Below are 24473 nucleotides of genomic sequence, written 5' to 3'. Positions count from 1 at the left end.
CATTCCCCAGTCCATGAAGACAGGGGAGATAAAGAATAAACAGTGGTGACTAAACAAATCTATGGTTTGTATGGTCTCAATTAGAATTAGGAGGTGCTCGGTTTAGTCGAAGGGGTAGACTGGGGCAGGGGTTGCCCTAATTAGGGTTATTGCCCTAAAAGTCCCTAAGCATGAAGGGTTACACCACCACACCTGACCCTTTGGAATTTCGAGGGTGTAGTGTAGGTATAGGGCCCACTAGACAGCTATGACGCAGTTCCTTTGGTTGGATACACTGGATGCATGCGCAATGACATCTCATACGGATTATTCTAAAAGTTGTTGAGCACATCTGAGGGTAATTTTGTGATTGTACAATGCACTATTAATATACAGTAAAGGGTTGTAACATTTAACCTGTTCAAGACGCAGGGCGTATGCATACGCCTTGCATCCCGAGTCCTTAAGGACGCAGGGCGTATGGATATGCCCGTGGGAATTCCGGTCCCCGCCGCTAGCCGGTTAGGGACCGGACCGGGATGCCTGCTGAAATCATTCAGCAGGCATCCTGGCACATCGCCAAGGCGGGTCCTGAGACCCTCCATGTCGGCAATCGCCGGAAATCGCATGTCAATTCAGACATGCGATTTTCTGCTATTCCGGGCTGATTGGGTCTCTGGTGACCTGATCGCCCGGAAAATAGGGATGATCGGAGCTGTCAGTGACAGCCTCGATCATCCTAAGGGATAAGAGCGAGGTTGCAGTGGTGAAAACCTCATCCTATCCCCTGCCATTAGTCAGCACTGAGTACTGACCAATGGCAGTTGAAGACGGGGGGTTGCCATGGAAACCCCCCGCTCTGCCCACCCCTGGATGTCGGGCAGAACGGGGGGAGAAGATGGCAGCCAGTACCTGTGAAGAAGATGCGGTGGGGACCGGCGATCATCGTTGGCATCAGCGGAGATCAGCGGCACAGGTAGGGAGGTGGCGGTGTGGAGCATCAAGGGAGGTGGCAGTAAAGCGATCTTTACTGCTGCCTTCCTAGTAGTTGCCAAACTGCAACTCCCAGCATGCCCAGACAGCCAAAGGCTGTCTGGGCATGCTGGGAGTTGTAGTTTTGCAACATCTGGAGGGTCACAGTTTGGAGACCACTAGTACAGTGGTGCCCAAAAGGTAGCCCTCCAGATGTTTCAAAACTACAACTCTCAGCATGCCTAGACTGCCCAGGCATGCTGGGAGTTGTAGTTCTCTAACATCTGTCCCTTCAGAATTTGCAATTTTCATGACAATTTTGGAAATTGCTGCTATACTTTGAAGCCCTCTAATGTTTTTAAAAAGTAAAAATATGTCCATTTTTTAATGCCAACATAAACTAGACATATCGTATTTGTGAGTCAATATAAAATTTATTTGGAATATCCATTTTCCATACAAGCAGAGAGCTTCAAAATTAGAAAAATGCAACATTTAAAAAATTTTCATGAAATTTTGGGATTTTTCACCAAGAAAGGATGCAAGTAACAACGAAAATTTACTTCTAAAATAAAGTAGAATATGTCACGAAAAAGCTATCTCAGAATCAGAATAATCGGTAAAAGCATCTTAGAGTTATTAATGCATAAAGTGACAGTGGTCAGAATTGCGAAAAAGGGCTGCGTCCTTACGGTGAAAATGAGCTGCGTCTTTAAGGGGTTAAACACCCCTGTGTAAGGATACATTTACAGCCGTGTATGAATATCACCAAATATTTCGGAGTGAGTCCTTCGTTTGGGTTGGTTCACTGTTGATTGATATATCTCTATTGTATATATTCTGCATGTACTCACTTTTTGTATGTGTTTGGGAACAAGTCGAAATGTTATAATTATGTGTATGTTGGAGGAATAGAGACTTTTCTTTACTTTTAAAAACACCTGAGTACAGGAAGATTTTGTTCATAGTGGATTTTGAGACTTTGCAACTTTTGCATCTAGGTAAAACAGAGCGTGCTGCAGACATTGTTTTCTCTCAAACATTTCTCCCTCCCCCCCCCCCAGATGGTGGCATTAACCTTGTACCTAAAGTCTCAGTTCTTCCTCTATTAGCCCCTCTGCCTACAACCCAACAGCCAGATGTATGGGGTGGTAACTGCATGTAAGCCACCAACCTTTACAATACAAAAGTAGTCAACCACAGTTTGAGGTCCGGTTGTAAAAGCGCATACGGCGCAAAAATGAGCCGACCGGACCGAAAGCTTCACTCCGACCGGCTCATTGAAATGAATTACATACGGGAGCGCATACGAAGGCATATGGGAGTGCAAGGTTTTAGCTCTCCCCTGCCGTATGCGCTCCCGTATGGGAGAAAATGTAGTGGGAACCCAGCCTAACTTTTTTTTTTTTTTATTTCAAATTACAAAATTACAATAATGCATTTCAAAATTCGCTTTACACAATATAAATAATCCCACCCACACCCCTATCCCCCCACCCACTACCAGCTAGGATGCCTCATCCCATTTCTTCCGCTCGTTTTCAACTTTTTGACCTATCTTTTTTCCCTGATAGTAAATAGCTTCAAATCTTCTCATTTGTTGGACTTCCCTCTGCCACTCAACCCAACATGGGCCCTGGGGAGCAAACCATCTCCTAAGAATAATTATTCTAGCTAGTCCGAAAGCCTTTATCAGAACACTGTTCTTGCACTGCATCCTAAGTCCTATCCCTAGAATGGCCGTTTTAATATATAAGCTTATCTTAATACCCAATTTCGTTTCTACCATATTGTATATCCCTGTCCAAAAGGAAAGCAGTTTTGGGCAACTCCACACCATATGTGACAAATCAGCACCTTCCATATTACATTTCGGGCATTTAGAGTCAAGTCTTTTTCCTATCTTATACAAGAACCCCGGCGTATATGGGATCCTATGTATCAGCTTTATCATAGAGGTTTTATGGTTCATATTGAGAGATGATTGGGAAATATTTATGAATACTTCCCTCCATTCTTCCCCATCAATCTGACCTACTACTTGCTTCCATTTATCCCTACTCTTTGGAGGAAATTTTTCAACGGAAAATCTAACTAGGCCCTTATATAAGTTACCTAATACCTTTGTCGAGGAGGACCGAAGCCCAAACATATAGTCAAATAACTCATGTCTATTTATTGCCCATCTAGGGTTGTTCTTCTTCTCAAAAGCGCTTTTGATTTGTAAGTATGAAAAGTAATCGCTCTGACTAATACTAAATTCCCTATTGAATGTTTTCCACTCTTTTAGCGTGCTTTCTATCACAAAATCTTTAACTCTAATAACCCCATTTCTTTCCCAGTTAACATATTCCTTTAATTTCATCATTTCTGGAAAATTTCCATTACCCCACATTAGTGTGTAGTGCATACTACCCTTAATCCCTAATAAACGTCTCGTGAATCTCCATACTTTATTAAACATATTACAAGTGGGGATTTTTCCTCTGTGCATACATCTTCCCCCTTCAATTAATTCCAAAGTGCTATCCCCCTTAATACCTAATTTAGAAAAAAAAACTTTTAAAACATCATCTTCCTTTATCATGTATTCAATTTGTGCCGCTATATAATACAGTTGCATATTTGGTATACCCAAACCACCACTACTCAAGGGAGGACTCAGAAATGTGTGTTTCATCCGTGTTTGTTTCCCATCCCATAAAAAATCATTAATCTCACTCTGTATTTTATTAAAATGGTGCTCCCCTAACCAAACTGGTGCTGCTCTAATCACATGCAAAACCATAGGGAAAATAATTGTCTTTATCAGAGTAATTCTTTCAGCCATATTCATACGCAACTTTTTCCATATTTGAATTTTGTTTCTTACTTTCTGTCTCAATGGGGTAATATTCAACTGGGCAAACTCTTCTATATTTCTCGAAATCTTAATTCCTAGGTAATCCAGGGCCTCATTTTCCTGCAAAACATGTATCACTCTCTGGCAGCCCTGGCTATCACCTGACAACATTAATAATCCTGATTTATTCCAGTTTATCTGAAAGCCAGAATATTTACCAAAATCCTTTATCAAATCAATAATGCTAACAAGCTTTCTTCCTGGATCTGTGACAAACAATACAACATCGTCTTCATAAAGCAGTATTTTCTCCTCCTCTCCCTCGACACCAAACCCATCAAACAAGCTGGAAGATCTAATCAACTGCACGAGTGGTTCAATGAAGAGGGAGAAGAGGAGCGGTGATAGAGGACATCCCTGCCTAGTTCCTCTCTGCAGCGTCACTACCTCCCGGGAAATAATATTATTAATATTAACTTTGGCTTTGGGGGATCTATATAGGGCCCTGAGCCCCTGTAAGAAGCCTTCTCCAAGATTCATATGTTCTATTATTTTAAAGAGGAAGCCCCACTCCACCCTGTCAAACGCTTTTTGAGCGTCAAGAGACAGGATGGAGTGGGGGCCCCCCTCACCCCTTGCCTGCATATTAAGAAAAACTCTTCTTATATTATTATAGATATTTCTTCCCTGCATGAATCCTTTCTGTTCCTTCCCTATTAGCTTATCCATCATTCGTTGCAAGCGCCTGGCCCAAATTTTAGCTAAAATTTTCTGGTCTGTGTTTAGGAGTGAAATTGGCCTAAAATCATCCATTACGCCACTTTCCCTACCTTTCTTAGGAATCAGTACAATGATGGCTTCAGCCATAGTTGGGGATAACTCCCCCCTACTCAAGGATTCTTTATAAACCTCTAAAAGGTATGGCAGTAGCACACCCCCAAAACATTTATAAACTTCAAAGACCAGACAATCCGAGCCCGGGGCGGAGTTATGTACAAAGGACTTTAGGACAGCTTCCATTTCTCCTATACTAATCTCTTCCCCCATTTTCACCTTTTCTTCCTCGCTGATACTAGGGAGCCCTATTTTCTTCAAAAAAATGTCAATTTCATCATCTGACACAAAGCTTTCCCTCGAGTATAAATCCTGGTAAAAGTGGGTTGCCACACTTGTTATTTCCTCCTGTTTAGTACATTCCCTACCCTCTTTATTTTTTATCCCAATAATTGTTTTTTTCCCTTTCTGATTAGTAATTCCCATAAGTGTTTTGTTTGGGTTACCTGTTTCAACATATTGTCTCTGTTTCCTGAAAAAAATAGCATGTTGAGCTTTCTCTAGGGCAATTTTACTGTACAGATCTTGCAGCTTTTTAAAATGATCCCAATTCTCCGAGTTAGGATTAATGCCATATATGCTTTCAGCTGCCGCTATTTTCCCCAGTATCGCGTTTTCCTTCTCCTTACATTTCCTTTTAAACCTGGCGATATTCCTAACGAGAAGCCCCCTCAAGAAAGCTTTTAGTGTATCCCATACTATCAGAGTATCAGCTGTGCTTTTATTTATTTCCCAAAATTCTCTAATTTCGGAGCTTACCCCCTTTGTTACATCCTCAATTTTTAACCAATGGGGGTTTATATACATACTCCTAGAGGCTTTCTGTGTCTTCCTCTCCTTTTTAATATAACAGACTAACATTGCGTGATCTGACACACACCCAGGCTCATACACTATTTTATGAGTAAAAATTAGACCTGCATTATTAACAAGGACGTGATCAATTCTGGAGGCTGTTTTGTGAGTGGCATTATAACAGGAGAATTTCTTCTTGTACGGGTATACCTTTCGCCAAGCATCCTCCCATCCCACCTCCTGACACCAGCTATAAAGCAGAGTATTATTATTTCCCAAATTTCTACCCTGCCAGTCAAGATCCTTATTCAAAATGCCATTCATATCACCCATTACCCAAAGGTCAGTAAACTCTTTATCCATTTGAAAATCCATTAAGACTTTAAATACTTCTGTCGAAAAGGGAGGGGGGATGTATGTAAACGCTAAAATAGATAACCTACCCTCCCATTTAACATAGAGAAATACAAATCTGCCTCTATGATCGATTAGAGAGTTTAACACTTGCATGTTTACAGCCTTATGAATTAAAACTGAGACCCCTGAGGAGTATTCTGAAAAAGTAGAATGAAAAGCTTCCTTTATCCAGCCCTTACTTAGGATATTCAGCGAATCCTTAGTCAGATGGGTCTCTAGGAGACATACAATTGCTGGGAGATGCTTGTTTATTCTATCGAATATTGCTACCTGTTTACTCCTGTTTTTTAACCCTCTCACATTCCATATTAATATTCTATTACTGTTATTCGTAGACATAAACATTTTTCTGTTCTTTTTTCCAGAACCGACAGGCTTCACTTCTCGCTATGGGGTGCATCCCAGCTGGTAGTGCCTCAACCCTCCCCAACCCTCTTCCCCAACCCTCCCCCCAACCTCCCATCCTCCCCCCAACCCCCCCTCTATTGACTCGTGATACCCACGAATCTCTAAACTTCACTATATACTCTCCCTCCGGACCCCCCCCCTCCACCACCTTCTACATAATTTCTGCTTCCCCTACCACTCCTACAATCCACTCTCCTCCAGCCATTTACTGGTCTCATCATCACTAGTGAAGAAATACACCCTTTCCTCAAATGTAATCCTCAGTCTGGCGGGGAACAAAAGAGAGAATTTAATGCCGGCCGCATGCAGTCTCTTTTTCACAGAATTAAAGGCCATTCTTCTGCGCTGGCTATCTCTTGAAAAGTCCGGGTACATGAACAGCCTAGAGTTGCCGACTGGGATTGCTCCCTTTTCTCTTGACAATTTCAAAAGGCAGTCTCTATCTTGAGAGCATAATAGTTTGACCAAGAGCGTTCTTGGAGCGAGACCCGGAGCAGGCTTCTTCATGGGGATCCTGTGGGCCCTCTCGACATGAAATAAATTTGTGAGTAGGGATTCCCCAGCAATCTCCTTCAACTATTTTTCAATGTAGGATGTTGGGTTTTCTCCTTCTTCACCCTCCGGGATCCCCACAATTCGTACAATATTACGTCTTGATCTGTCCTCTAAGTCTGCCAGCTTTTCTCTGAAATATTTGTTATCCTCTTTCAGAACTTCTCGCTCCTTTCGCATTTCGCCCAGCTCTTTTTCCATACGTGGAACTGCTTTTTCTATCTGCTTAACTCTATCTTTAATCTTGTTTGTGTCTTCTCTTATAAAGGAGGCCTCCGCACTTAAAGCACCCATTTGTGATGTTAGGTCCTCCAGTGACTTATTACATTTTTCAACCCCATTCATTATAGATTTCAGAACCTGTGAGTTTAGATTCCCCCCTTCCACCTCTGGCAAGTCATCTCCTGACTGTAATATAGTAAATCTTGATCCACTCATAGTATTATGATGTTCTTGTTCTTGTCCCACTAGTTTTTGGTTCCTAGTTTTGATATTATCAAGTGGGGACTTCAGGAATTTCTTATATTATGTGGGGCATCACTCCCCCCCCCCGATAGATTTTCTGGCATTGACTTTGGGAGGCATGGTAAAACCTGGAGCCGAAAGTCTATAATTAAGCACAATACGGGAAGGTGTTTTTAATAAAGATGTATTTGGAGAAAGTTCTTAATTCTCACCATGCTCCTCTTTTAATAGCCGGAGGTGGAGCAGAAAAAAAGAAAAAAAAAAAGGAAAAACAAACGAGACTCACAGTTCTGCAGTATATTCAGTTTCCAGGTCAGAAATGCATACAATCCACCACCTCTCACTTGCTGGGGGAAAAGAAGTAAAGACAGGCGAATAAGCAAATGTACTGGTAGAGATCATCAGAGCTCCAACTGAGGTAGGTATACCATCACATCTAGCCCCCTCTAGCTTGGTTCATACCGAGGCTGTCAGAACAAAAAAGTCCAGCGTCCCCATAAAGGATACCAGGGATGCCTCACTATTTTTCCGTACATCCCTCCATGACACCTCCTATAGTGGAAAGAGGGACATACCCTTGTATTCCCCTGGCAAACATTTTCCATTGCATTTTCCATAATACTGGTTGAGCCACTAATCATAATACCATAGTATAGCCTAGAGAGCTCGATTATCCCGAGGAGAGCTAGCATTCACATAGCGCAGCGGAGCCCCACCATCAGTGCAGCAGCATATAGAATAATGTAGCTCCACTTACAGTCTTTCACTGGCTCAATCTGTCTCCACACACTCCTTCAGTCCTTGGGACAGGCTCCTGTGCCTCTCGTCCTGCCTCGGCGTCTTCCTGGAGCACTGAGTCACATGACTGCTGTATCACATGGTCCCATCCAGCCACTAACCATGAGGTTGTCAGGTCTCCAGGAGCCTGAGCTGGCTCAGCTGTGCCTGAGCGTACCATCGCCCGACCGTGTCCGGATACCATCCTCCGGTGAGGGAGCTCGATCAGCGGCACATCTTCATTGAGAGGAGGGGGGAGGAGGGAGGAAGCCAGGGCAGGGTTGCAGGAGTTTTTCCCTAGCAGCGTTTGGCTGTTGAGGGGCCGGTCCGTGACCCAGATGTCAGTGTTACCTGCCAACCCAGCCTAACTTACATTACAGTTTCTTAAAGGAATAACAACTTTACATGTTTCGTTATCACATTATTTTTTTTTTAAATACTTTATTAGTAGATAGAGATTGACAAAACAAACAATAGTCATTGTTTTCGATGCACAAGTAGATCACTGGAGATACAGAAAACAGCAGGTGTTACATTAGACCATTTACACCATCTAAAGATATAGAATAGTCAAGACTCCATCAATTTTCTTTTCAAATGAACATACATATATAAACCTAGAACAGTCAACTGTATTAACCTCACTCCCATAAACACATTACGTTCTCTCGGAAGGACTATCGAGACATACAATTCTGTTGCTCTCCACTACCCATTCATTTGTTGTCACCCAAACCTTACTTAGGCTCTTCTAAGTTGCCCAACGTCCCCTTCAACCGCTCCATATAGTACCAAGTAGAAGACCTAAAATGTGCTACTATTCTATGACGTTCCAAGTCATCAGGTATGTAGTGCAAGTATTTTTTCCATTTATTGAAGAAGGACTTGGCATGTAATTCTGAGTTCCTAATGGCCAGTGTTAGTTCCCTATTTAGGACCAAATGTAATTCCTCTCGAATTTTTTGCAATCGTCGGGACCGTGGGCAATAGCCAATGTCTTAGAATACACTGTTTGGTGACCAATATTAAGTCATGGATCCCTTTGGATATTCTACCCCTATCAGGAGGGTCAGAATCTGTGAGTGGTAGATAATGAAAGAGGTAAGGCTCAGGAGAAGTAGGAAGGGTCCTGTCCCAAATGGTGTGTATTAAATCCCTAACTTCCATCCACACTTGCAATACTCTGGGACACTCTCACATACAATGTTTGAGATCCGCCCCAGGAAGACCACAAACAGGGCAGCTGGCGAGATAGGGAGGAGGGGGTGGGGAACCCCTCCATCTAAAGGCATATGTTGCCTTGTGTAATATTCTTCAATGAATCTCTTTAAAGGGGTACTCCAGTGAAAACCTTTTTTCTTTTAAATCAACTGGTGCCAGAAAGTTAAACATATTTGTAAATTACAATGAAAAAGAGGTAGCGTGCACTCACCGCGGGTAAACAGCTGCAGGCCCGCAGCTGTTTACCCGCGGTGAGTGCACGCTACCTCTTTTTCATTGTATTATTAAATACTTTATCTAGTGTGTGCACCCCGCAGGTGCTGCTTTGTTACTTATTGGGTACGGAGGCTGCCAGTGTACACCAGCGGTATCGTATATCTGCATGTTCAGCTGCACGGTGTGCTCTCTCCTCCTCCAGTGGTTTTAGGATATTTGTAAATTACTTCTATTAAAAAATCTTAATCATTCCTGTACTTATTAGCTGCTGAATAATACAGAGGAAATTATTTTCGTTTTGGAATGCTCTCTGAAGACATCACGAGAACAGTTCTCTCTGCTGACATTATAATAATAATAATAATAACACTTTATTTATTGTTGTCCTTAGAGGGATTTGAACCCAAGTCCTCAGCACTGCAAGGCAGCAGTGCTAACCACTGAGCCACCATGCTGCCCTAAACATACATCTGCTATGCATGGTTGCTAAAATGGACAGAGATGTCAGCAGAGAGCACTGTGCTCGTGATGTCATCAGTGTTCCAAAAAGAAAGGAATTTCCTCTATAGCATTCAACAGCTATTAAGTACTGGAAGGATTAAGATTTTTTTTAATAGAAGTAGTTTACAAATATGTTTAATTTTCTACCACCAGTTGATTTAAAAGAAAAAAGGTTTTCACCGGAGTAACCCTTTAAGCTGTGAACTAGGGGTTGAGTGGTGTACTGCCAACAATCCTTCCCGCACCAAGTTGTGTAATTCCTGGGTATCTACAGACTCCGCCCACTTAGTTAGTGATTTAGCAGCCGCTCCCCTTAACGCTACATCTTATCACATCTTACACCATGGTAACACTATCAACCAAAATATATGTGGAGTTGTTTATCAATAATGGTCTTGGCAAGTTGATTTTTGTGGTTTGACTAAAAGCGTTTTTTTTTTGGCAGTGCTGCTCCAAATTTATGCTATTGTTGCAGTGACCATGATAAATTTTGTGCAGATCTGCACCTAGATCATTTTCTACCCCGCTTTCAGATCACGTCTCTTCTGCTTCTAAGACTCGGCTTCCATTTTTTTTCCAGCGCTTTTTTCACTGAAAAAAACATCTGTGCAATTTCCTGCGTCTGACGTTTTTTTCTGGAGTTTTTGCAGTGGAAATTGCATTTTCATAAAAAAAAATAAATAAAAATAAAATAAAAAAAGGATGCAGTAAGGATGGGAAAAAATGTTCCATATTTATCGGCGTGTGGTAGCCCTTGGGGGGTGTACGATAGTTGGGGTGTTGTTTTGGTAGATGAGAGGTTAATGTTAACCCTATAGTTCGTGACGCCAGGCTGAGGGCTAGTATGCTGAGGTAATTCTCCGGCCTATCGCCGCCCTTCCCAGTAACGATAGGTGCATGCATAAAATGACTGAAGCTCCACAAGATAGTTGAACTTGAACTTGGATAACTTTACTTAAATGCTTGCGGTACATCCAATAAGCAGTCACAGTCTCAGGAATACAGTCTCTATACAGTTCAATGACTGACAGTTGTTGCGGACCTTGACTTCTGATACAAGTCTCTGTATTTAGGGTAATTTGCGAAGATCCGTCCGGATTTAGGGGATAGATAAGGTCCGGTGATCTTGCAGAGTGCTTAGGGATTGGAACACTCACAGTTCTGAATAGATCAGACGTTGCCTCAAGGCTCAGGCCTAACTCACTGCGGAAGACAGCTGCGCAGATCCTTCTCTCAACACAGACCACGAGGAAAGAGAGTGAGCAATGGCCGCCACTCCCTTCTATGGGCAGGTCCGTTTTGATTGGTCCGAATAACTGTCACCCATCAACAATGGGTGCAATACGTCATAGGGACCTCCAAAGGTCCTTAAACAAAAAACCATAGAGTTTACCTGATCACGTGACCCGCAGGTCCTGCTACGCTCCGTACAGGTAATTAACCATTTATATACATTTATACAATCCTTTATATTTAAATCCTAAATAATTACTAGATGACTAATACCTAGATGAGAGGCGACTAGGGGTGGACTATGCAATAAGGACCCCACGTCCTAGGGACTCTAGCTATGGGGACCTATACACACAGGTACCGGATAGGATTCGGTACCGGGATACCACAAACCCCCTTACTTAAGATAAGTCGACCTCGACACCTGTCCCCTAAGACAGAGGGAGTAGGACTAGAACAGGATGATCTATAAATTTGCTATTGTTACGCCGAGCGCTCCGGGTCCCCGCACCTCCACGGAGTGCTCAAAGCGTTCTCCCATTCGCAGTGCCCCGGTCAGACCTGCTGACCGGGTGCGCTGCGATAATGTTCCCAGCCGGGATGAGATTCGCGATGCGGGACGCGCCCGCTCGCGATGCGCATCCCGACCCGCTTACCAGACTCGTTCCCCGTCTGTGCTGTCCCGGTGCGCGCGGCCCCGCTCCTTAGGGCGCGCGCACGCCGGGTCTTTGCGATTTAAAGGCCCGCTGCGCCACTGATTGGCGCATGGGTTTTAATCAGTACCTTCACCTGTGCACTTCCCTATTTATACCTCACTTCACCTGCACTCCCTTGCCGGATCTTGTTTCCATTGTGCCAGTGAAAGCGTTTCCTTGTGTGTTCCTAGCCTGTGTTCCAGACCTCCTGCCGTGGCCCCTGACTACAATCCTTGCTGCCTGCCCTGACCTTCTGCTACGTCCGACCTTGGTTTTGTCTACTCCCTTGTACCGCGCTTATCTCAGCAGTCAGAGAGGTTGAGCCGTTGCCGGTGGATACGACCTGGTTGCTACCGCCGCTGCAACAACCATCCCACTTTGCGGCGGGCTCTGGTGAAAACCAGTAGCAACTTAGAACCGGTCCACCGACACGGTCCACGCCAATCCCTCTCTGGCACAGAGGATCCACCTCCAGCCAGCCGAATCGTGACAGTAGATCCGGTCATGGATCCCGCTGAGGTCCCGCTGCCAGTTGTCGCTGACCTCACCACGGTGGTCGCCCAGCAGTCGCAACATATAGCGCAAAAAGGCCACCAGCTGTCTCAACTGACCGTGATGCTACAGCAGCTTCTACCACTGCTTCAGCAACCATCTCCTCCGCCAGCTCCTGCACCTCCTCCGCAGCGAGTGGCCGCATCCAGCCTCCATTTATCATTGCCGGACAAATTTGATGGGGACTCTAAATTTTGCCGTGGTTTTCTTTCACAATGTTCCCTGCATTTGGAGATGATGTCGGACCAATTTCCAACTGAAAGGTCAAAGGTGGCTCTCGTAGTCAGCCTTCTGTCTGGGAAAGCCCTGTCATGGGCCACACCGCTCTGGGACCGCAATGATCCTGTCACTGCCTCTGTACACTCTTTCTTCACGGAGATTTGAAGTGTCTTCGAGGAACCAGCCCGAGCCTCTTCTGCCGAGACTGCCCTGCTGAACCTGGTCCAGGGTAATTCTTCTGTTGGCGAGTACGCCATCCAATTCCGTACTCTCGCCTCCGAATTGTCCTGGAATAACGAGGCCCTCTGCGCGACCTTTAAAAAAGGTCTATCCAGCAACATCAAAGATGTGCTGGCCGCACGAGAAATCCCTGCTAACCTGCATGAACTTATTTATCTTGCCACCCGCATTGAAATGCGTTTTTCCGAAAGGCGTCAAGAGCTCCGCCAGGATATGGACTTTGTTCGCACGAGGCGGTTTCTCTCCCCGGCTCCTCTCTCCTCTGGTCCACTGCAATCCGTTCCTGTGCCTTCCGCCGTGGAGGCTATGCAAGTTGACCGGTCTCGCTTGACACCTCAAGAGAGGACACGACGCCGCATGGAGTACCTTTGCCTGTACTGTGCCAGTACCGAACATTTCTTGAAGGATTGTCCTATCCGACCTCCACGTCAGGAAAGACGCACTCCAACTCCGCACAAAGGTGAGACGGCTCTTGATGTGAACTCTGCTTCTCCACGTCTTACTGTGCCTGTGCGGATTTCTTCTTCTACCTTCTCCTTCTCAGCTGTGGCCTTCTTGGATTCCGGATCTGCAGGAAATGTTATTTTGGCCTCTTTCATCAACAAGTTCAACATCCCGGTGACCAGTCTCGCCAGACCCCTCTACATCGCCTCTGTTAATAACGAAAGATTGGACTGTACTGTGCGTTACCGCACGGAACCCCTCTTATTGTGCATCGGACCCCATCACGAAAAGATTGAATTTCTGGTCCTCTCTAACTGCACTTCGGAAATTCTTCTTGGACTACCGTGGCTTCATTGCCATTCCCCAACCCTTGATTGGACCACCGGGGAGATCAAGAACTGAGGTACTACTTGCCACAAGAACTGTCTTAAGCCTGCTCCCTGTACTGTCAGTCAAGACCCTGTGGCTCCTCCGATACCTGGTCTCCCCAAGGCCTATCTGGACTATGCTGATGTTTTTTGCAAAAAACAAGCAGAGACTTTGCCTACTCACAGGCCTTATGACTGTCCCATTGACCTCCTCCCTGGTACTACTCCACCAGGGGCAGAATCTATCCTCTGTCTGCTCCGGAAACACAAGCCATGTCGGAGTACATCCAAGAGAATTTAAAAAAGGGGTTTATCCGCAAGTCTTCCTCCCCTGTCGGAGCTGGATTTTTCTTCGTTTCCAAAAAAGACGGCTCCTTACGTCCTTGCATTGATTACCACGGACTTAATAAAATCACTGTAAAAAAACGCTATCCCCTACCTCTTATCTCAGAACTCTTTGACCGCCTACGAGGTGCCCACATCTTTACCAAGCTGGACTTAAGAGGTGCATATAATCTCATCCGCATCAGGGAGGGGGACGAGTGGAAGACCGCGTTTGACACCAGAGATGGACACTTTGAATATCTGGTTATGCCCTTTGGGCTTTGCAACGCCCCTGCCGTCTTCCAAGACTTTGTAAATGAAATTTTTCGTGATCTTCTATATACCTGTGTTGTGGTCTACCTGGACGATATTTAGATTTTTTTCTGCTAACCTAGAAGAACACCGCCGGCATGTTCGCATGGTTCTTCAGAGACTTCGTGACAATCAATTATATGCCAAAATGGAAAAATGTCTCTTTGAATGTCAATCTCTTCCCTTCCTAGGATACTTAGTCTCTGGCCAGGGACTCCAAATGGACCCAGATAAACTATCAGCCGTATTGGATTGGCCACGCCCCTCCGGACTCCGTGCTATCCAACGTTTTTTGGGGTTTGCCAATTATTACAGACAATTTATTCCGCATTTTTCCACTATTGTGGCTCCTATCGTGGCCCTAACCAAGAAAAACGCCAACCCTAAGTCCTGGCCTCCTCAAGCGGAAGATGCGTTCAATCATTTCAAAACTGCCTTTTCTTCTGCTCCCGTACTCTCCAGACCTGATCATCTAGGCCCTTCTCGTTGGAGGTAGACGCCTCCTCGGTGGGAGCTGGAGCAGTACTCCTACAGAAAAATTCTTCCGGACATGCTGTTACTTGTGGTTTCTTTTCTAGGACCTTCTCTCCGGCGGAGAAAAACTACTCCATTGGTGATCGAGAACTACTGGCCATAAAATTGGCGCTTGAGGAATGGAGGCACCTGCTAGAGGGATCCAAATATCCAGTTATTATATACACTGATCACAAGAATCTCTCTTATCTTCAGTCTGCCCAACGGCTGAACCCTCGCCAGGCTAGGTGGTCGTTGTTCTTTGCCCGTTTTAACTATGAAATTCATTTTCGCCCTGCTAACAAGAACATTAGGGCTGACGCCCTCTCTCGTTCATAGGATGCCTCTGAAGTGGAAGCATCCCCGCAACACATTATTCCTCCGGACTGTCTGATCTCCACTTCTCCAGCTTCCATCAGACAAACTCCTCCAGGGAAGACCTTCGTCTCTCCACGCCAGCGCCTCAGGATTTTCAAGTGGGGACACTCACACCTCGCAGGCCATGCTGGCATCAAAAAATCCATCCAGCTCATCTCTCGATTTTATTGGTGGCCTACCCTGGAGGCTGATGTTGTTGATTTCGTGCGGGCTTGTACAGTCTGTGCCCGGGACAAGACCCCTCGCCAGAAGCCTGCTGGTCTCCTCCATCCTCTGCCTGTTCCTGAGCGACCATGGTCTCAGATTGGTATGGACTTTATTACTGACTTACCTTTATCCCATGGCAACACAGTTATTTGGGTGGTTGTTGATCGATTCTCCAAGATGGCACATTTTATCCCTCTTCCAGGTCTTCCTTCTGCGCCTCAGTTGGCAAAACTATTTTTTATACACATTTTTTGCCTTCACGGGCTTCCTACGCATATCGTCTCGGATAGAGGCGTTCAATTTGTGTCAAAATTCTGGAGGGCCCTCTGTAATCAACTTAAAATCAAATTAAACTTCTCGTCTTCTTATCATCCCCAATCCAATGGGCAAGTGGAAAGAATTAATCAGGTTCTGGGTGACTATTTGCGACATTTTGTTTCCTCCCGCCAGGATGACTGGGCCGATCTTCTACCATGGGCCGAATTCTCGTACAATTTCAGATCCCCATTTTTTGTGGTGTACGGCCGTCATCCTCTTCCCCCCCTTCCCACTCCCATGCCTTCTGGTTTGCCCGCTGTTGATGAGGTGACTCGGGCCTTCTCCACCATCTGGAAAGAGACTTAAAATTCTCTCCTACAGGCCTCATCCCAGATGAAGAAACATGCCGATAAAAAAAGAATTCCCCCCATTTTTTCTCCCGGAGACAAAGTATGGCTCTCCGCCAAGTATGTCCGCTTTCGTGTCCCCAGTTATAAACTGGGACCACGTTATCTTGGTCCTTTCAAAATCAAGTGCCAAATCAACCCTGTCTCTTACAAACTCCTTCTTCCTCCTTCTCTCCGTATTCCCAATGCTTTCCATGTCTCTCTCCTTAAACCACTCATCCTTAACGGCTTCTCTCCCAAGGTTGTTGCTCCCACTCCTGTTTCCGGGTCCTCTGACATCTTTTAGGTGAAAGAAATTCTGGCATCCAAGACGGTCAGAGGTAAAAAAAATGTCTTGCTGATTGGGAGAATTGTGGCCCAGAGGAGAGGTCATGGGAACCCGAGGACAACATCGTTGACAAAAACATTATCCTCAAATTCTCAGGTACGAAAAAGAGGGGGAGACCCAAGGGGGGGGTACTGTTACGCCGAGCGCTCCGGGTCCCCGCTCCTCCCCGGAGCGCTCACAGCGTTCTCCCATTCGCAGCGCCCCAGTCAGACCTGCTGACCGCGTGCGCTGCGATAATGTTCCCAGCCGGGATGCGATTCGCGATGCGGGACGCGCCCGCTCGCAATGCGCATCCCGACCCGCTTACCAGACTCGTTCCCCGTCTGTGCTGTCCCGGCGCGCGCGGCCCCGCTCCCTAGGGCGCGCGCATGCCGGGTCTTTGCGATTTAAAGGGCCGCTGACTACGATCCTTGCTGCCTGCCCTGACCTTCTGCTACGTCCGACCTTGGTTTTGTCTACTCCCTTGTACCGCGCTTATCTCAGCAGTCAGAGAGGTTGAGCCGTTGCCGGTGGATACGACCTGGTTGCTACCGCCGCTGCAAGACCATCCCGCTTTGCGGCGGGCTCTGGTGAAAACCAGTAGCAACTTAGAACCGGTCCACCGACACGGTCCACGCCAATCCCTCTCTGGCACAGAGGATCCACCTTCAGCCAGCCGAATCGTGACAGCTATACATTCTAAGTAAACATGGAGTACATTTACATTCTCTGATACTCTTACTAGCATCTGGACTAGACAATAGAAATCTATCTAGACATTGGTGCTATCTAGACATTTAAAGAACAATCTAACCTTTTAGTTTCTAGCTTCTTAGACATTTTATTAAACTAATTATACATTTTAAAGCTTACTAGAAAATTAGGCAGCTATCTGACATGTAGTTGCTAGCTCCTAAGACATTTTATTAGCTCTCTACACATTTTTATGAGGCTTAACTAAACATTAGTACAGCTCTCTATACTTTTAGTTTCAAGCTGACCAGACATTTTTATTATCTCACACATTTTATTCGCCAACAATAAGTTACCTTTTAGTACACAAAAGGTTATACTGGCTAGCTGGAAGCTAGGTCACAGTAAGGGTGGCTGCTAGGGTCTATCGGCTACACGCTACTTACCCCTAGAGCACTTCACATAACCTACCTAGGTTACTTTAAGAGTTACGTGTTTAATCCTATATTCGCAAGAGCACCTACTGGCCAGGTAGAGCATCTCACACACGCAAAGAAGGAGAAGAAGAAGTGTACCTAACAGTGGCAGGAATTGAATTGCAATAGGCTACAATCCCTAAGTGTTTTCTTAAGTGAGATATTTACTTTGGTGTATGTACTAGAGAAACTTCAGATAGTACATTTAAGTGAGTAGTTTAGAGTACTGAAAAGTGATAGGCAGAGCATTGAAGTGGGTTATCAAAGGTACTATGTGTGCAGGTACTACATGTGAGTCCTGGTACCTTACGGGTAGTTTGCCCTGTGTAGTCCTTTGAGACCGCCGTAACACCACCTCCGAGTCATCAGGAATTCCTTCACTTGGGGATTCTTCAAGAACTTCAGTCCCCGAGGGATCAGCTGGAAGGCTGGAAACAGAAGCAATATCTTCGGTTGGACTGGGGGGTTCTCTTAAAAAAAAGGGGGAGTAGTGGCATCAATTCCTAGAGCAGTCACTGGAGCAGGACTGAGGTTGGGCGTAGCAACCAATGGTGGTTGACAGGGAGCAACAGCTACTGGCAACTGACTAGGAGGAACGGCTACCGGCAACTGTCTGGGTGGAGCAACCAGTGGTGGCTGGCTGGATGGAGCTAGGAGCTACATGGTAGACTGCTAAGATGGGAACAAAGGAACGTCCATAGTGGGATGAATTCCTTCTCCCGGCACATATTCTCTCACTGGCCTTGTTGGAGGTGGAGTATAAGTAGCAGGAGGAGCAGAAGGAGTAGGAGGAGATGGACCAAGCATATCTTCTTTCAGGCACACTTTTATCCTCTTCCTGTGGACCACCTGTGGCGCAAACCCGTCTTTATGTATCTCATACACGTCCGTTTAAGGATAAGGGACTTCAGTAATGGTGTATTGCTCCGTTTCCATCAAGGAGTCCAATTTATGGGTTCTAGGAAATTTTCTGAGCCGAAGCATGTCGATTATAATCTTTCTGCTGGCGTTCATGAACTTCACCCATTTTCTTCTCAACAATGTCCTTGGCTTCCTCAATTCTTCGTTGATGCTCTGCCACCCAACCTTGGGAAACCTGAGGAGATTTGTTAAAAAGGTGCCTGTAGCCCGAAGGTTTGATCCTTTGGCAATTGGCCGTATCAGCCCATCATCAGGAAAAAAGGTGTATACCCCGTAGAGCAGTGGACAGTGTTGTTGTAAATTTCTAGGAGTTCAGGCAACAGCTGAGGCCACTCTTCGTGCTTTGAAACAGAGGTAGCTCTAAGCATTTGGATGAACACTTGATTGATCCTCTCGCAGAACCCATTCCCTTGGGGATGGTAGGCTGTCATCCGGAGCTTCTTGCAATCATGCAACCGGCAAAGTTCCTGGAACAACTGGGCTTCAAAGGTGGTTCCCCGATCCGTGAGGACCGATTCGGGACACCCCAGAGGTTGGATCCAATGTCGATAGAAGAGTTGAGCAGCAGTCTTGGAATAATGATCCACCATGGTTAGAGCATGACAATAGCCAGATCGAGTGGGGGCCAGCTTCACATGATCCAAGGCAACAATTTGATTCGGCTTTTTTGTACAGATGGGATGCAAAGATGCTCTTGCGTCCCTTTGGGGGTTCTTTATCACGTTGCACACGGAGCACTCAGCACACCATTTATCGATGTCTCCCCGCATCCCAATCCAGAAAAATCTCCTTCTGACAGTGATCTCTGTCTTATGGACCTCGAAGTATCCGGATTGATCATGATAGGCATTCAGGACCATGGTTGCATCTCTTCTGGGAACAACAATCTGGTGTATGCGGTCTCCGGAAACTAGGTCCAGGGAATTTGGCCGCCTCTGCCGCCACAACCGCTTCAATTCGAAGTCCCCGTAAGCCTTGCGCACCCGAGTGGGCACTTTCTTGTGGAGGCAATAGTCTAGGAGGTCCCCGATAACCCGGCTTTCATCCTGAAGTGTCTTCCAGGTGGACAGATCTTCAGGGACTTTGGGAGATTCAGGTCCGTCACCCGCCTGAGCAGTTAGAGCACTCTGGCTCACGAACCTTCGGTAGAAGGGAGGCATTTCCACATCTTCCCACACATCTTCAGCAGGATGTGCTTCTCCCGGGGCCATGCGAGAAAGTACATCCGCATTAACATTGGTTTTTCCGCTGCGATACTTAATGTTGAAATCATAGTTGGCCAACCGAGAGGCCCAACGCTGTTCAAGAGCTCCCAACTTAGCAGTGTTCAAATGGGCCAAGGGGTTGTTATCAGTGTAGACCGTGAAGGGAGTAGCAGCCAGATAGTCCTTAAACTTCTCAGTAATGTCCCAGACCACGGCCAAGAGCTCCAGCTTCAAGGAGCTATAGTTGGCATCATTCTTCTCAGCACCTCGGAGATGACGGCTGGCATAGGCAATCACCCTCTCTTTGCCATCTTGCACTTGAGATAAGACCGCCCCCAGACCTTCAAAGCTAGCGTCAGTGTATAAACGGAATGGAAGGCTGTAGTCAGGATACACCAAAATGGGGGGTTCCGTGAGGAGGTACTTCAGGGCTCGAAAGGCATCTTCTTGTTCTTCAGCCCACTGTATGGGGAGCCTCCCATTATAATTGTCCCGGGCCGTCCCCCTCAGTAATTCGGTTAAGGGTCCAGCAATTTGAGCAAAATGGGGGATGAAGCGTCGGTAATAACCAGCAAATCCCAGGAAGCTTCGGACGTCTAGCACCGTCCTGGGTGTAGGCCACTCTTTCACAGCACTCACTTTGTCTGGGTCAAGCTGGACTCCTTGAGCACTGATGACATGTCCCCGATAGAGTACTTGTGGCTTTAGCAAGTGACATTTGGAAGGCTTAACCTTGTGTCCATGTTGGATAAGGACTTGGAAAACTTCTTTCAGGGGATCCACGTGTTCCTGATATGTTCGAGAATAGACGATGACGTCATCTAAATACAACAGAACACTCTGGAACTTAAGATGCCCCAAGCAACGCTCCATTAAGCGTTGGAAAGTAGCTGGCGCATTGCACAGTCCAAAGGGCATACTTTTGAACTCGAAGAGACCCATAGGGGTCACAAATGCAGTCTTCTCTCTATCCTCTTCTGCCATTGGCACCTGCCAGTAGCCGCTCATCAGATCCAGTGTGGAAAAATAGGCGGCCGACCCCAATGCAGTCAAGGATTCTTCGATGCGAGGGAGAGGATAGGCATCCTTATGAGTTATGTTGTTCTGCTTCCAGTAATCCACGTAAAAGCGGATAGTCCCATCTTTTTTCTTCACCAGGACCAAAGGTGCAGCCCAAGGACTCTGGCTTTCCTGGATGACATCGGCCTTTTTCATCTCCACAAGCATTTTCTTTATGGTCTGATACATTCCAGGAGCCACAGGGCGATCTCTCTCTTTAATGTGTGGATTGTCCCCAGTGAGAATCCTATGTTTGATCATGGTGGTCCTGCCAAAGTGGGAAACTTGCTAAAAGCTTCCTGATATCTCTTAGCTACCTGGATGACTCCTTCCACCTGTTCCTTGGGGGTATCTTCGCCTCCTATTAGCAGTTGGCTCCACCAAGGTTCCGCAGGATTCTGGTCAGGTCCTCGTTGAGCCACCTGTGACTTCGAGACCAAATCTCTGACATCCAAATGGTGCAGAGTAGCCACCGGAGTATACTTGGGTAGTTGGACCGCAACTGGAGAGAGGTTAATAAATCTCACTGGAACCTTCCCATTACGTACTGTTACCAGGCTTCTAGCTGCTCGCACTAAGGGGCAATCTTCCAGTTGGATGGGTTCCAAGAGCACCTGATAATCTTGATTTTTCACACCGGGTCGGGCACGACACCAAATAACCGTCTCCGTCTGTGGCTGTAGACTAACGGCTCGTATATCTTGAATCCTTACTCGACAGATCTCTCCTTGATGATTCACAAACTTCTGTTCTGCTTGGAGTGTTTTGAGGTGGTATTGGGCAGCTCGCCGGCCTGGGGGTGACAAGTGAGGGAGAGATGCATGCAGTGCACAGACAATATCATCAAAACAGTGTCTCATAATATTCATGCCTAAGATGAAATCAGCTGCTCCTTCATTACTAACATTAGTGACAATCACACCCTGCCTTTCCAACACATGCTTTCCCACCTGCACTGTGGGCTCCCAGTAGCCATTCCTGGGTACTGGTTTCCCGTTCCCCGCAATTACTCTAAACTCCGCTTCCTGAGGTTCACACAACCTTTCTGGGCCCCAATACTTATAGAAAAACCCCTGCGGAATAGTGGACACCTGAGACCCCGTATCTATCAGAGCTTATAACCGGATACCTTCAACTATCACCTGTACATAAGGACAAGAAGCTACATACATAGACAGTCCTTTCTTGTCGCTGATTGATTCTGGACCTTCAGCTGCTACTCCTGGGGTGCGGTCCTCGACCCCAGGGGATGCCCGTTTAAAGCCCAACATTGGCTCTTCCAGTGTCCATTCTTGTTACAATAACTACAGCCAGGTCTCTGACTTCCAGGTGGTCTCACAGGAGGGGTATTAGGTGGACCAGGGCGGGGATCAGGCTTCTTAGGTGGTGGGGTTGCAGATCTAGAAGGAATTGGCCATACCGCCATTTCTTTAAAGGCCTTGGCTAACTGTTCAATGTCCTGTTTAATGTCTTGTAGGTCAGCTGTCCAAGGACTAGAAGAAGGTGTTGGCGGGGCAGACTGAGAAGGGACAGGTGGCTGGGGCGAGGGCCCTGGGGATTCTGTAGCAGGAACACTAGCCTCCTCTGTCTGAGGTCCTGATTCTATCACTTTAACCGCTAGTCTCTTAAAAGCTGGGAAAGCCATGTCAGGATTTTGCACAGCCAGCAAGTTGGGCCTTGTCCCATTTGTTCAGTGCCCCTTCTATAAAACGGTCCATCAGTACTCGATTGCCCTGATCGGGCGTGATGCCGTCCAACTTCTGTACCGCCTCTAATGCGCTCTGTAAAGCTACTGCATATGCTCGGAGAGTCTCACCTGGCTTCTGGCGCCGTTCATAGAGTCGGAGGCGTACCTCCGAGGGAGAATGAGATTCAAACACTTGAGAAAGTCCTTCAAAAATCTGTCCCACTGTGGCTTTATCAGCCGCTGGCCAGGTGCGAAGTTCTTCCAAGGCGGGTCCCTGGAGCTGTCCCAGAAGCAGATGTATCTGTTGATGAGGGGGTAATGCATAAAATCCAAAGAGTCTGTAGAATTTTTCTTTAATGTCTCTCAATGTTAAAGGGTCACCATTGTAGGTGGGAAGTACAGGATTCCCCAAGAAGACAGGTGCAGCAACAGGGGCTCCCAACACATAGGAAGAAACTGAAGGTGGACTTACTGGGTCCTACTCCGCCTGTGATGGAGGTCTTGCTGGAATCACAGGTTGAGCACGTCTTTATGAGGTAGAAAGTGTTGGTGCAGGCGGCAACACCCTTCTGACTTGGGGTGGAGAACCCATTGGTGGGGCCACTGGAGCAACGCCCCCTTGTTGTTCAGATGGAGACAGTGGGGCTGCAGGTTCTGACATCTCTGTATTTGGTATGCTGGCCCTTTAAATAGATCTTGAATTCCTAGGTACCAAGGAGATACGCAGTTGTTCTCTAATCTGGAACTTGAGAGCGTAGATTTCAAATTTGAGAGCGGTGACTTGAAATTCAACAGCCTTTAATTGAAATTTGAGTGCGTTGATTGGCAGCTGAAGCGACTCTATATAAGACTTCAATTCGGCAATCTCGTGTCTCAGAGTCCCGTACTGTTCCGGCTCCTCACAGCTTCCAGCCCGTTGTCACACTCTGCGCCTTTTCCAGCGCTGAACTGTCTCTCTTTGTTGGTTTCCAGCACTAGACTCCAACAAAATGGCCGCCACGGCACCGAGGGCTTCGTGGGCGGGGTCTCTGGATCACGTGCACAGGGATGTCCCGCGCTAACTTCAGTTCTTCCTTTCACAACTTGTAGCTCCGCTGTACTGTTCGCCTCCCCCTTACTTTACATGCGCACTTCCTCCACAGCACCGTGTGCGCAACCCCTTACTCCGGAGTATAAGTCACAGTGCATGAATAAAGTTAGTTTTCTGGGGGGGAGTACACTTTCACTAGTGGCAACTGTAGTAGGCACACACCCGAATCCTGTTTGTGCAATGCCAAAAAAGGCTTTGCGGTAGCCCTTGGGGGGGGGGGGTGTACGATAGTTGGGGTGTTGTTACAGTAGATGAGGGGTTAATGTTAACCCTATAGTTCGTGATGCCAGGCTGAGGGCTAGTATGCTCAGGCAATTCTCCGGCCTATCGCCGCCCTTCCCAGTAACGATAGGTGCATGCATAAAATTACCGAAGGTCCACAAGATAGTTGAACTTGAACTTGAATAACTTTACTTAAATGATTGCGGTACATCCAATAAGCAGTAACGGTCTCAGGAATACAGTCTCTATACAGTTCAATGACTGACAGTTGTTGCGGACCTTGACTTCTGATACAAGTCTCTGTATTTAGGGTAATTTGTGAAGATCCGTCCGGATTTAGGGGATAGATAAGGTCCGGTAATCTTGCAGAGTGCTTACTCACTGTGGAAGACAGCTGCGCAGATCCTTCTCTCAACACAGCCCATGAGGAAAGAGAGTGAGCAATGGCCGCTGCTCCCTTATATGGGCAGGGGCAGGGCCGTTTTGATTGGTCCGAATAACTGTCACTCACCGTTACAAGGAACGAGGGGTGAAATACGTCATAGGGACCTCCAAAGGTCCTTAAGCAAAAAACCATAGAGTTTACCTGATCACGTGACCAGCAGGTCCTGCTACGCTCTGTACAGGTAATTAACCATTTATATACATTTATACAATCCTTTATATTTAAATCCTAAATAATTA

At 46.3% G+C, this 24473-nt stretch overlaps 1 protein-coding gene across 6 annotated transcripts in view; it reads left to right on the top strand.

Moving 5' to 3' along the window:
* Positions 1-24473, top strand: part of LOC130362861 (pulmonary surfactant-associated protein D-like) — a 138741-nt gene that overhangs the window by 13506 nt on the left and 100762 nt on the right. The window contains exon 1 of one of the 6 annotated variants that reach the window (XM_056567950.1): positions 867-955. The exons of 3 other annotated variants lie outside the window; for them this stretch is intronic. In XM_056567950.1, coding sequence (XP_056423925.1) covers positions 878-955 — 78 coding nt within the window. In that variant the 5' untranslated portion in view covers positions 867-877. Of the gene's footprint in view, positions 1-866; positions 956-8149; positions 8253-24473 lie in introns of those variants that run through there. 2 more of the 6 variants (XM_056567956.1, XM_056567953.1) reach the window with 2 other exon arrangements.

This window comes from Hyla sarda, chromosome 3 (assembly GCF_029499605.1).
Source record: "Hyla sarda isolate aHylSar1 chromosome 3, aHylSar1.hap1, whole genome shotgun sequence".
NCBI classification, from domain to species: Eukaryota; Metazoa; Chordata; class Amphibia; order Anura; family Hylidae; genus Hyla; species Hyla sarda.
Note: the sequence above shows the minus strand (reverse complement) of the source record. Positions and strands in the feature narration are given on the sequence as shown.